Source organism: Micropterus dolomieu, linkage group LG06, assembly GCF_021292245.1.
Source record: "Micropterus dolomieu isolate WLL.071019.BEF.003 ecotype Adirondacks linkage group LG06, ASM2129224v1, whole genome shotgun sequence".
Lineage (NCBI taxonomy): Eukaryota > Metazoa > Chordata > Actinopteri > Centrarchiformes > Centrarchidae > Micropterus > Micropterus dolomieu.
This window is the reverse complement of record NC_060155.1, coordinates 11969420-11984392: the sequence shown is the minus strand read 5'-3', so window position 1 is coordinate 11984392 and position 14973 is coordinate 11969420. Positions and strand designations below refer to the sequence as shown.

Genomic DNA, 14973 nt, shown 5'->3' with positions numbered 1-14973 from the left:
TTTAAAGTGTGCTGCAAGTGCATGAATAAAAACCTCAGGCAGTGTTTTTGAAATGCATGTGCATGTTTAGCCTGTGATTAATAATCCTCTCACACATCCTCTCTGCATCCATTCAGATTTGTTTTTATTCTGCTTGCTCCTTGCTTCTTTCCCAGTCACCTCCTTTCCTGATATTTATCTCACCTTAGCGCCTCTGTAGCCATGCTATGACTATGCACATTATCATGAGCAGAGATGGTGATGTGATGGATGCTATAGGATCTTCTCTGGCTACACTGTAAGGGCACAGGGCATTGTCGGTCCAGGGAGAGTACTATTTCAGCTCCTGCGAGGTAATATTAGAGCATGCTTTCCATCAACCTACAACCCCTGTGTGATATAACACAAGGCTATTTTCAGACAGCTGCAGTCAGGATAGGATAAGGAAGAGAAGGTAAGTCGTAGTGGCTGGCATGCTGATTCTTGTACCTCATAATTGCTCTTTTGAGGAAAGCAGAAAGATATTGTCCTAGATTCTAGAAGTAATTCATTTGTGACAAACAAACAAAGATGAACTGTTTATGACTACAGCAACACATGTTACATGTTGTATAGTTTCCTAGATCGATTTCATTGTTTAATTTGTTCTTTTAGCTGATATTCCAACAAATGCTTTGAAGAAAAGAGAAAATATCTCTTGATAGTTCCCTCTGACATATTTCTTTTGAATCCTCAGGCAATGCAATACTTAACATGAAACTACTTTCAAACTTTGACATGATTAAACGTATCACTGCACCATTATATTTTGAAATATCTTTTATTCCATCTTAACATTAAGAACATTTCCTTGGAAAGTCCTTTATTTGTCTATAAATGTATGATTACGCTGCGTACATTCTCATGAGCAGAGATATCAACATTTATAATCAAGCGATTCGTGCAACATCATATCAATTTTCATAGATGTAACCAACAGTAAATTACTCATCCCTCTTGGCAGTCTACTCTAATTACTCTCAGGCTCCCATAAAACATCTAGCTAAAACCAAAAGCTCATCTGTCTGTGGGCTTATTTGGGGGGGAGTGGAGTGCCGGAGGATTACAGTTTGCCTTTAGTAGATCACATCCACTACTGCAGCAATGCATATCCTATCAGCAGCTAAGCCCGTGAGTGTGAAGTGAGTCATTTCCAGGGACCAAAACCCAATACTGTGATGTGAGAGGAGAGGGAGTGTGACCCTATGCACTGACACATTCGTCACGCAGTAAGCCAGATCCAGCGGTAGACTGTCAAATGTCTTGACTTAAGGGGACGAGTCTGTGACCGAGGGTGAAGTCCTGTGAGAGCTTGACACCTCACATGACTGATGAGCTTCTGACCCATCAGTCCGGATATTAACATTATTTAGCCACAGGCGTTATACTCCATTGTTATAGGCAGACAAAGAAAGAAAGAAAGACAGAGAGTTTCTGACAAAAGGCAATTGCAGTCTATTATTCTAACCTGCAGTACATGTCAAGTAATCCAATATATTATGTTGAGAGAATGTATTACGAGCAGAAGCACTAGAAACAGCACAAAGAATTCACCTAGACTCTGTTTAATAATTTATTAAATACAGCATATTACACTCATGTTGATAATGTGCATATACTGGTACTTATACTATAGAGACAATTTTTTATAATTTAAAATCTTATTGCTGCACATGTTAAACACATTGTTTTTTCTTTCTTTTTTTATGTAGTGTACAAAATGAAATGCAGCGTCCTATGAGAAAACAAACATTTTGTGCTACAGATTACAAAGTGTTAAGGTTCAGGACCTGATGATGCCGATGAGACACATGCTACTCAATGGACACTTGGCAGAACAAACAAGACACCGAAATTCCACAGGAACAGGAAGTCAAAATCCGCCATGCAGTGCATTACTGAAAATCTGGCCTCCAGTCAGATCTGCTCGTTTCATTGATGCCAACTCATACACGGTAGCCAGCCCCTTGATCATTGTTGGCGAAACGACATCTAAAACGACTGACAACCAGGTTCCATTAATGATACTATGCATGTTGTAAAGCAACATTCACCACTTCAAAGAGCCAATATGTACACACTCTGTCTTCCTGTGTGCATTACTTCATCCACATCACCGTATCTAGCACCCTCAGTCTTTTTTTTACAATAATAACCACGAACATTCCCACAAAGAAAACCTCATGGAATTCATATACTGCTCTGTTCAGCCTTTGGGATATCCTTTCATATATCGAATGAAGTGCCTTGCATTAAGGAGTTAGAGGCATGATAGTATCAACTAAAATAGTGCAATTTCACATTCCTTGTCATTAATGAATTATTCTTCATATTATACATTTGTAGAGCTATTTGGTGTGTGTAAAAGTAGAATGTGTGATAGTAAAGGTACATGCAGGAGGTTAAAAGAAGGATCAGAATTACTCATTTACTTTCTTTGCCAAGAGTTACATGAAAAGATTGCTACTACTCTTATGTCTATACGTCACATATGCAGCAGCTGGTTAGCTTAGCTTACGTACCTTTGGACTGAACCAAGCTAGCTGTTTCCCCCCATACTTCCAGTCTTCATGCTAAGCTAAGCTAATCAACGGCTGACTGTAGCTTCATATTTAATGAACTCACATGAGAGTTGAATAACCTTCTCACCTAACTCTCTGCAAGAAAGTAAATAAGTGTATCGTCCTATATCAAACTATTACTTTAAAGAAAAAAAACAACCATATGCCAGTGGTAAATAACATATACCTTTAACTGAGGAAAATAAGAACTAAAGGAGAATGACTGACAAAACAAAATTGCACAAAAAGGAAAGAAGTATGAGAAAATAAAGACAATCCCTGAGGGCTAAAATCCTACTGATATGAGTAATAAAGGACGCATCATTAACAAAGATGGTTGGATTTTCATGTACAGTACTTGTGTTAACTTCAAAAGAAAATAATTGCACAAGTTAATCGCATAATATCTTAGCTAGCTAATGCAACTAAACAAGATGGGCAAAGATTCAGCTTTTCAATAGTGACATGAACAGCTATGCTTGTTTTTAGTCCATGTGCATACTATTGAGAGTATGGTTACATACAATGACTTGGTAACTGTGTGGAATAAATAAGTGAATGTTGAAAGCAACACTGCATTCAATTAGATGTGCCTTTCAAATGAGAAAGAATGTTTTTTTTGCTTGTGGCAGGGGGAAGAATGGGACGGAAGGATGGAGGGCAAAGATAAAGGAAGGCCAATGGAGGGAAGGAAATAGCCGGAAAAAGATTAGGTAAAGAGGGATGGAATAAAGGATGGATGGAATGCAGTAAGGAGGGATGAAGGGCAAGGAAAAAAGGTCAAAGGAAGGAACAAAGGAATGAAGGTAGCAAAAAACAAGGAAGAATGGAATCAGAAATGGATGGAATGCAGCAAGGAAAGATGGATGGCAAAAAAATGAAAGAAAAGGAAGGAATCAAGAAAGGAACATAAGAGAGGAAGGAAGGAAGTGAATCTAGAGGAACACTTTAAGTTCTCTTATCAGGAGAGGTCTTTGAGTCGGCTGCCTTGTTCGATGACCGCCTGAGCAAACTGCTTGAAGACTCGATCCATGTAAGTGCTCTGTCGAGGCCACAGGCCCTCGAGGAAACCAATATGGCCGCCATGACAGGTGATGAGCATGGCCAGGTTTGGATTCTGCTTCACTGCCTCCACTGGAATGGCTGCAAAGCAAACAAAGGATTCAGGTTCTGGTGTCTTCTCTGTGGACTAGATTCTCATTTTTCATGATGCCATGTTAGTAGTGCCAGTAAACCTGCCTTATAAAATCAGTTTTCCCCTTTCATAATAATTCTTTAAAAATCTGAATGGTGAAGTCAGATTGCACAGAAAATCTGGTCGCTGGGACTCACCATGAGACGGGGAGAAGACGTCATCAGCAGCGTTCAGACACAGCATTGGCACCTGCACAGATTTCAGCCTGTGGACAGGACTGGCATCATGGTAGTAGTCATCATTGGTAGGATAGCCAAACATTATGGAGGTGAACCTCTCGTCAAACTCACGAATGGTCCTTGCCTATAGGGACAGGGTAAATTGATTAAATTTTGGCACCTGGTTTAATTAGATTAGCATTAATGGCATTGCAAGTGTCACTGAAAATAATCCCGACCTTCATGACATGATCGATGTCATAACACTTTTCAAGCACTGGTCTGTGTCTGCAGAGATGAGATTAAAAATAAAACTGTCACCGACTACTGTTGTAATGCTGACAAGGTTGTGACAACATAATATAACAACAATAAAGCTTTAGTTTCACAGAAGCACAACAAACTCATCACTCTGCATTAATTTCAATTCTGCAATAAAACACAGATTTGAATATATTTGGAGTATTATATTTACTAATATGCTTTGCTCATCAGATAACAGTTAAAAAATACAGCAGCAGTCAATATATTTTTGCCTGGAACTGTAAAAAGCAACCCCTTGATCAAAATATAGAAAATAAATACATAAGAGCTCAGTTCAGCCGCTAGCACTAGCAGTGAGTTAGCGTCCGCGTTAATCCCGCTCTGGCCCCGGCTCACCTGTGCACAGAGGCTTGTAGGCAGCTGGTGAGGTAGGAGTTAAAGAGGAAACGGTCCAGGGGTTTTTCCAGTGAAGCGGTGCACTCAAACACATCCCAGCCTGCTGAGAAGGCTACGACACCTTTCAGACAGGTTTCCCGGCCCTTGCGGCCCAAGTAGTTGGCCAGCATCATCCTCAATATGGAGAGGGCGAGAGGAAGGGACAGATGGGGAAAAACAGGGATTGGAACATGTTCCATTTTTGACCAGTCGTTCACTTCATGGGATTAGTGCTGCGCAGTTTCTTTGGCATGCTGTACTGAACAACTGGGACCATATTAAAGCACCGACTATAGCTTGACCAATACTGGATTTTTGAGGCCAATACCGATTTTTGGAATTTTAAAAAATGTGACAACAATGTATTGGCCAATAGTAATTTTATTTTTCATAAACACATAACATAAACACCAATCTTGATCCGGATCCCTTAGATTATTTTTTTAAGAATAGTGACCAAGCTATACACAGAGTGAGTATTGATTTTTTTTTCAATAAGAAATAAGGAAATAATATTTCCACTTCTATAATCCCATTAGAATTGTGAGGGTTGAATATTTAAAACAAAACACACAAACTGTCTACTACAGAGAAAGTTTGACTTACTAGCATGACATCTTTTGCCTCTCTTGTCCTTCTCGTAACATTTGGCACAAACCAATCACAGACCAGCTGAATTAGTAAATGTGAGTGAGTTCTGTGTAGTTTGCTCATGTTGGATTATGTTATGTCAGGTGATTTCTGGGTATTATTAGTTAATATTTGAAGCTGCGTCTAGCAGCTCTGTAGCTTGCTCTGTCGGTTGGCTGCTCGGTCTACAAAAATGTCCTTTGGCGCCCACAGTTTTTGCCCAAGGAGGCTGAAATTTGGAATGGAGGTCAAGTGTGTCTGTGTGTGAAGGTGTGTGTTTGTGTTAAAAGGGGGCATAGCAATGGGAGTGGCCTATAAAAAAAAGTGCACAACTTCTACATACCGTAACTTCTAAATGGATTCACGTAACATGACCAAACTTTGTAGAAAGACACCCCCCCCCCCCCCCTGTCCAGTCAGCTGGTAGTGAGTGGCTTTATTACCCGCCCATTGATACTCCAGCAGCCATGATTGGAGCAGCTTCATTAGTCCCCTGGATGTGCTCAATAACCATCTCCAGATCCTCTGTGTTGGCTGCACAGTAGGTCCTTGGGGTCTGGGTGGGACAGACAAAGACAATTCAGTCACTTTTTTTTTATCAGTGTTTCTTTATCTCTGTTAAAATCATGAGGCCTCAACTTGAAAGAAATATGGTGAAGTGAGTTATTTTGATTTGAAACTAAAATGTTTGCCTGAACAAAAGTAAAATATACCAAGTATTTACCTAATTTCTATGAGAACTACTTTTATAAGTAGATAATTGTTCCTCAGCATCTGACCACTTCCTTTTATGTGCCTGAATGAGAAAATAAACTAGCTTAAACTAGCAAACATCATTTAAAAAGTAAGTAATAATACACTATACTACACTAGACTGTAGGAAAATTTAGACTACTAGTAGTATTAGTGGTATTTTCAAAACCAATCATTATGATATTTACGGCAAATCAAACTAGAGCTGAAACTAATTGATTAATCAATTAGTTAATATACAGAAACTAAATCTGCAACTATTTTGATAACCATTTAATCTTTTTAGTAGGGCTGTCAAAAATAGCGCGTTAACGACGTTAATTCGTTGTTTGTCGTTAATTACGTCAATTTTTTTAACGCATTTCACGCATGCGCAGTGTGACAAATTATTCAGGTCAGGAAAGTGGTTGGGACGGGAGCTAGAGGCGAGATGGAGCAAGGTGAGCAAAGTGGGCCTATTGACGGATTCAAATATAAAAAGAATGATGATGGTACAGTTAACAAGTACAAGGTTATTTGCAAGATTTGTAACAAGGAGTTTCAATTTCACCGGAGCTGTTCAAGCTTGAGGTACCATGTCAACGCCAAACATGCGTTTGCTGGGTCGTCAGGTTCAGCAAGTGGTTCGCGCCAGACCACGCTGAATTTTCGCGGGCCATTAACAAAATCAACCTCAGATAATTTGACCAACAAAATAGCATGGATTGCAAAGGATTGTAGACCCGTTAGTATTGTAGAAGACTCAGGTTTCATTGATGTTTTGCAAGTGGCGTCTCAAGACTCATCCTATAGGCCACCGTCAAGAGCCACAGTTATGACGAAAATCCACGAGCTCTATCAAAACGAAAAAGAAAAAAGGAAAGAGGTCTTGGCTCAAGTAAATCATATCGCCCTGACAGGAGACCATTGGACATCAGTGAATAACAACAATTATTAACAATTATTTGGCTGTGTTAATAAACAGACATAATATGAAAATTATGTATCTGTGTCTTTTTATTTATCTTTTGGTATGCATTTCAGAAAAAAAAAATGGTTAGGATTCAGGTGTAATTGCAAATAGTGATTAATCCACTGAAAATTCTGATTAATTTGATTAAAAATTTTAATCATTTGACAGCCCTACTTTTTAGTCATTTTTTTTCTGGGAAAGTAAACTGAATATCTCTGGGTTTGGATTTAAAGATGTCAATTCCGGCTTTAAAAAAACAGCCAGGGACTAAACTCGTTCATGTTTCCTTGATTTGCCTTCACACAAAGGCTGTCATCCATGTCCAATGAAAGGAACTTACAAAACGGATTACAATGTTACTACCACTGAACACTGCCTTGTGCACATTGCCACCCCTGCAACTGGATATGGCGTAAGGGATTGTGGGTGCGAGTCCCATCTGGAGTGTGTACGAGGGGCGCAGCAGAAGTGTGCAGGGCCCATAACCTAGAGGTCAATGGATTGAAACCATGCTCTGATAAATCAGCAACAAAGAAACTGAAACTTTTGAGTGTTGGTTGTACAAAACAAGACATTTGTCTTCTTGGGCTTTGGAAAACTGTAACGGCCATTTTTCAAAACTGTCTAATGTTTTTAGACAATACAATCATTCGATAATATAATACAACAACAAAGATAACATCAGTTGACAACAATATGTTTGAAGACACGTATCGACAGTTAACATGATTCACTATTTCACCTTTAACATGCAAACAGTAGGCTATTATGTAATTGCTAATTTCTGTTATGGTTTTTCTCCAAATTGTTGTATTTTGCAATGTCATAGCTGTGAAGCATCTCTCCAGACATCCAGTAAACTGCTGAAGTGAGTGCTCATTCTATAAATGTGTAACGGCGTGAACAGACGATTTATATTTAAACTAAGCTACTGTATATAAAGGAAATAGTTTATTTACAGGCCAAGAAAGGGTGAAATGTTTCTATTCTCTCCTTTCAACTCGGTTTGTCAGCCAGAGCAGGTTCCTTAACAAACCAGCTCTAACTCGACAGAGCCTATTTAACAAGTCCAATTTCTCAGGATGCTGTCGACTCTTCAAGGCTCTTCATTAAGATTCAAGCAGAAACTCAGGCAAAGTAAATTCCTGTTTTTCTACTCTCTCGTGGTTACTCTGATAGGCCTGCACACGTTTTGTACTTTGCAGTGAATCAGCAAGACTTGCAAATTGAATAATAACAGATTTTTTTTTAAAAAGAACAAAATACAAATAGTTGGGGGAAATACCCCACAGAAAAGTGTAATGTAATTGTTTTTTTATGAGGTCAGGAAATAGGGCACTAGCACTCACGACAGTCCTTGAGGCAGGGGGCAACTCTTACACAATGGGTCATTCTCAAGCTCTGGCCTAGTTAAAAAATGGACAATATGGACATTAACTGGAGCATGGAGCATGCAAATAATTTGCATTTGTGACTAGACACTTTGCCTTAGTGCCACTTTTACCCTTTTTTGTTTTTAAATTTGCAGCTGAGACACAATATGACAAAGACAACAGCTGGACACGGATTGGCAACTGATTCAGTTTCACAGCCACTAAGAGGAACATTAGATTGATTGTGGACAATCCCTGCCTGTAATGAAAGACCATTTGTCTTTTGGATGGGATCTCTGTATGGTAGTGATGGTATGATTCGATCAGGGTGATTCAGTGGTCCATAAAGAATGTGCCTCTGTTCCAAAGCGGAGACGTACAGACAGAGAGGGAGAGACGTAAAACACAGTGGGCATGCTATGTACTATGAGAGCTCGGGCCCATTTTGTTGGCTAAATATACCCGGGTGTAAGGGGACAGATTAAGCCAGGTGTCAGAACAGCACGTGCCCGAAGAGGTCATATTTCTGAGGATCAGCATTAAAATACCGTATCTGCCTGCAACTTAATCCCTGCTGTGGAACAACATTGTCTGTGCAGCGTCCACTTAGTTCCCTGTGGACTCTGTGACACGTGTGGAACAGACGTGCACAGTGCTGGCTGATGCAATGAAAAGAACAACTCCACTGGGAAGCTGTCACACTGACAAATGGGAAAAACAACTTTTTGTTAACAGCTATCCTGTATACACATTTGTCTTTCTGAACGTGGACAGGAAAAATGGTGAAATGAAATAACAAAGTAATGACAGGTTGAAAACTATCACACGTTAGATTCTCACCAGCAGTGTTTCCCCGGAAACTCCTCTGTTGTTGAATACCACGCATCTGAAATATACAAAACACATACTCTAAATGATTAGTCTCCTAAATTATTCCTTTAATCAGTCCTTCTATTGATTGTAACTGAAACATGTTCAGGAATAGCAACTACTGTGCAAATCGATGAATAAATTAGTTTGAAAGCAAAACAGACAAAAATTCACTAGTGCCATCTTATCAGTAGTAAATTATTTCAGATTTTTGTAGTCTTGTAGTGATTATAAACTGAATGTCTTTGTATTTTGGACTGTTGGCCAAAAAAAAAAAAAGAAATTTAAAGATAGTAATTTTTTGCTTTTTGCTGACATTTCATAGACCAAAGAATTTATAGAGAAAATAATTATAAGTAACCCTAATCCATTGATTGTAACTGTTAAGAATATTACTTAAGGGGCTTTGTTGATATAACAAGGAAAGATAAGACAGGTCTAGCTTAGAGTAATTTAGCTGACCCCATAAGTGTTTTCTGTCCTGTTCTGGTATTTGTCACATGTACTGTACTTGTCCTTGTCGGGGAGACAACAATAGACTGATTAGGTAGAGACAGTAGATCATGCGTCAGGCTAGCAGATATCAGTGTCCTACAAGAATGTTTACAAGAACTTAGTAGCTCCACAGGTTAAAGTACAATTCATGGACTTTAAGAGATTCCAATATGATGTAGCATTGAAGTCTAAACATCATATAGAGTTGCTGTTTTAGGTTAAGGCCAGCTAAAGATGACCAAAGGGGAAAACCTACAGCCACTAGGGGGAAAACAGAAACATAAAAGGGACCAAAAGATGTTATCCTTCAGATTTGGTGTTGGCATTGCTTGTGTTCACACGTTGGATGCTGACACTGTTTCTCCTTGGCCAAGTCTCATTAAACTTTGCTGTGTAAAACTTCATCAGTCTCCGAAAAACCTTCTTCCTCGCACCTGACAGCTGGCTCACAATAATTCTTCAACAGTAACTGGACAAATTCTGAGTAGAACTCAATGATTAGTTGATTAATCGACTAATCAATCAACAGAAAATGACAAATGAACTCTATAACAATTTTACTGATAACTGATTAATTGCTTTACTTACTTTTCAAGTAATAATGCTGGTACATTTGATGGTTCCAGCTTATTAAATGTGAGTTTCCGCTCTACTTTGTTTTACATTATTGTATCTTTGTGGTTTTCAAATGATGGTCGGACAAAACAAGCCATTTCAATATGTCACCTTGGGGCTCTCAGAAATTGTGATGGGCATTTTACAGACAAAAAGGCTACTTGGCTGATCAAAAAAACATCTGGCAGGTTAATCAACGATGAAAATATTTGTTAATTGCAGCCCTAAATTCAAGGATTTGCTCAAAAACGTGCACAAGGAGGAGCAACATTTATAAGCTCTAGTAGGCTCAAGTTTTGTTCTATTTGGTGTCAATACAAGTTAGCGACTTCCACGTTCAAAGGAACACGGTAGCCCAAATTCCTTTAAACCAACGTTCCATACTTACAAAAAAATGTAACTGGGAATCTGATGAGGTGTGCTGAGATACACAGCTGCGTGAAGAGCATTCTGTTTGTACTGTTAGAGGGAAGGCATCAGCATCCCTCCTCTCTCCACATCTCTCGCCAGTCATCTATTATCTGGTGAAGTCAGACCTGCTGTTTCTATCTGTGCAGCTCAGCAGCAGGGTGGGGCTAGATGGAGTGTTGAGCTAGAGGACAGAGAGGTGTATGTGTGTGTGTATGGGGGGGTGTGCTTAAACACACACACTGCATCATAGACTCGGAAGCTGGTCTGGGCTAAGCTGCAAAGCTTGTACCAGGATAAGCTGTAATTCATTAAGCTACGCAGACAGGGTGAGGGGTGGAAGATGCTGAGTGTGCCGGCCCTCCTCACATGCCTTCCCAAATCTGGGTGAAAGAATGAGTGCAGAGAACACAGAGAAAGGGCCTATTGGAGAGGGAGAAAGGGGGAAAAACTGCCTCCCTCTGCAACTCTTCGAGCTTGTGCTACGTTTGGCTATTTACAAAAGCAGCTCTTGACGCAAAGCTTCGCTGCCCACTTTATTTGTGCACTTGACCTGAAATAACTCCAAGCCCCTGTCACTCTTGCACCCATTATATAAAAGTTACAAAATCGCTACAAAAAGCTGTGTTGGGTTTTACTTTTTAATCAAAACTGTTATGACTGCTGAGGTATTCTGACTTTGACTGGACTGGAATTAGCACAAGTCACAGAGAGTGTTAGTTGTGTGATTTAGTGCCCTGAATGCGTGCTCAGCGCTGGTCCTCAGCCAAGGTGTCCGGCCAAGACCACCCACCTATAGCCCAGATCCCGGCTCTGTTGGACCATGTGCAGGATGTAGGACTCTCGGCTGGTGCCGGTCAGACCGGGCAGAAGCAGGACAGTGGGCCTGGTGGCAGGGTCAGGATGAGAGAGGCTGTCGTCGTTGTCAAACCAATCCAAAGAGATCTGTCCTCCATCTGCTGCCCTAATAAGCTCACTGCAGAGACAAGCGGGACACGCAATTCAGCAACGGGGAACATTATCATAAAATCTATATCTCTATGTATCTGTGTACTTGTTTCATTCAAACAAATGCAAACAAGAAAAGGACTAAAATTAATATTAGATTTGGGGTGAACTAGATGCATATCTGCTCACTAAATGGTCATTTAAATTTGTTAAAATACTCACACACAATTAATACTTTCTGTTCTCTTCCAGGTAAAATGAAGTAATCACAAGCACTACCAAAGGAGAATTGGATATGTGACAAGAATGCTCACTGATCATCTTGTAAGCGCGTTCAGTAGACAAGGAGGAGGGCATTGCACCAGTGGGTTCTTATGATAAATCAATTCCTGGGCTATAACACTAGCCTGGCAAATGAGGTAATTCGGTCACAGTGCTAGTGCATTTTAAAACTTGCATTGCACACACGCACACACACACACACAGCGGCGGCCAGTGAGCAAACTTAGCTGGCCAGTGGTGAAGACATCAGCATGAAATTACAGACCCGTCATGAAATATGCACCTGACTCGCTAGACTTTAAAGTCAGTGAGGACCAATCCAGAGTGACAAAGTGGGAGGGGACCTGGTGCTAATCCTCTGCTTGGACAACGAGATGAATTTCACCCAGACAGCCAACAACAAATAGTACAGTTTTCACAGTGCCTGTCCTTGGGTCAACCTTGGGTAATTTCATTATAGGCGGATGTCCAGTTGTGCCAGGAGGAAATGTGATAATACCTTCAGTGAACGTGACCTTCAGTTTTACCACGTTTGATAACACACAGCTGGACTAGGATGAAGTCCCTCAGCATTATGAGAATATTTGTCTCCTTGACTAAGGACATGGCCAAAAGCAGAGGCAGTTATCAGTGTCCTTCGGACAGACAAATTATGACAATAATAATTCAACTTAAGAATAAAAATGTCCACAAAAACAAACTGTATCAACAATCAAATGTGTCAGCTTTTGATCAAGTGTCTAAACAGGTTAAACAAAGGTCTTAAATTATTTTTATGTTATGGTTGGGGTTAAGGTTTAGTCTTAAGTGTCCTGACAAACAACACATAATACATGGACAATGTATGCTGTATACAAACAGGAACACTGACCCAAAAGGCATGGCCATGGAAATTAGGGAATGTCGTAATACATGAAGCAAATTACGTGAGAATGTAATACGAACTAATAAGTAATAAATAGTAATAATGAAAAATAACTCTCTCTTAATTAATTTTAATCTCCTTTATGTACGCAGGGGGCAAGGAATGGTGTGACAATTAATCCTCAACAGAATGTACATTATCAAGGAGTAGGCAGGGCAGCCCAAGCCAGCCTTGCGGCACAAAAGATCTCTTTCTCCTCTGAGCTTTTGAGTCTTTGCTAAGAACAAGCCTGGAATTTGTTTCCAGTTAAACTGGTGAGAAAGAAACCAAGATATAGCCAACGAAAGCTTCTTTGTGGCCACACTAGTTTGTTGAAGTTGCATAATAAAGCTTTTTTACTGTCAGCGTGGAAATTTCTGCAGTGGCATTTCATTTCTCTAGAACGCCAAAAACAAGAAAGCTGTCATATCAAATTTACGTTTACTGTGACGATGTCAAAGGTGAACTCTCCAGCTTGCACGCTCCACGCATATTTCTTATTGCATATGAACTATTTGACTTGAACTGTTTTATGAATTTAAATGCCCATTTGAATAAGTGAAGACAGACTGCTTGCAAGGAAAAATACATTCTAAGTTTTTTGGGGGGGAGGGAGGGACAACTTGTGTGAGGGATAATTAGTATGTCAGTCATGGCGAGGACTTACTTTCTGTAGACGACCCCAGGTTTGGCTGTGACAAAGGGTCTCAGCAGAGTCTGGATGCGGCTCTCCCAGCACCAAAAGGTGGGGTAGTAGGTCTCTGACACCACCGGACATTGCTCCCTCAGAAAGTGGTAGAACTTCTTACCCCCTGAGATGAGCTGTGGCTTCTGCAACCATACAGATGAATGAAGTGCGGAACAGGCTTGAGTCAAAAAAAGTGACTTCTTTATTTCCCTTAGGTTATGAATTAATGTGATGTTATTTAATATGACAGCAGATCCATCATGTAACTTTCTTTTAGCTCTAAGCCCTGTTTTGTTACATCACATTATATGTAATCTAAAATCATTTTCAAAATTGCATTACTTGTTGTATTATTGAATCAGATCTGCTGATGCAGACCTCAAAACATAAAAAAGAAGATTTCACTTTACATTATTAAAAATTCAGCATCCAGCTGTAATAAAAAGCAAGGCTGTTATTGTGAGCAAGCTAAAGTCTACTGACAATCAAAGTGTAACGTTAAAGTCTATGATGTAGATTTAAGGTCTTTATTACACTTCAACATACAGAAGAATCATTAGGCATGCACTTCCACATGTTATGTTTGTAAATGTAACAATATTCATTTGATGCATAATTTGGTCTGTTAGCTGCCTCTTTCAAACCAGTTAATTTATTTGTCCAATTCAAACAGATTTTATATTGTTATTATTATATCTATTTTTATTTAAATGTTGAACTGCATGAAAACCTCACTCAACGTGTAATTTATAATTATGTAAAATCAACACTGTCAGCATGCGTTACATAAAATCTTCTACCGGCATTTCTTACATACAGTAATGTTAGCCTAGCTTAGTCAATGCCGACGTCTAACTGCAACTGTCTTGCTACGGATTGATTCAGTTATATAAGTGCTGCACACGCATGTGGATAATATGTCTTTTTATGAAAAAATGCTGATTCAAATGTTGGTACTGCTGCCTGACATCCATCACACATGTGCAGGCGTGTGCCGTTAGGCCACCGGTGGACAGATGCAAAATAATCGAAACCTCCATGCACCGCTCGGTCCAGCATCATCGCTCGCAGGGATGATGCTCCTTCGTGAAAAGCACACACACGCCGGTTTAAATTGCACATACAAGCAACATAAGGCAAAAAAAGAAGTGCCTTCGAAAGCAGCCGGTATATCATACGTGAACGGTTCTTACCTTCGCTACTGAAAGCAGATAGTAGCAGGTGTACGCTGCGCTAAAGCCCAGTACCAGAGACAGCCCTACACCCGAACCGAACAGCCCAACTTTCACTTGATTTTCCAAATAATGTGACAGGTCCCTTGTCAAAATGTTGAAATTGAAGTCCAGCGAGATCATTGCAAGGTCCCTGTTTTCACCCACAGCGTGAGGACAGCGGCCAGCTCGGTTGAACGTCAGCTGTGTGTG

At 39.9% G+C, this 14973-nt stretch overlaps 1 protein-coding gene across 1 annotated transcript; it reads right to left on the bottom strand.

Annotated features, from left to right (window-relative positions):
* Positions 1-783: 783 nt before the first annotated feature.
* abhd3 (abhydrolase domain containing 3, phospholipase) lies at positions 784-14973 on the bottom strand. Its single transcript, XM_046052888.1, has 9 exons — positions 14743-14973; positions 13529-13692; positions 11521-11703; positions 9180-9225; positions 5705-5817; positions 4593-4766; positions 4172-4220; positions 3912-4077; positions 784-3722 (listed from the first exon to the last, which is right to left on the bottom strand). The coding sequence occupies exons 1-9, from the start codon at positions 14902-14904 to the stop codon at positions 3541-3543; spliced, it is 1239 nt and encodes a 412-aa protein (XP_045908844.1). The 5' UTR covers positions 14905-14973; the 3' UTR covers positions 784-3540.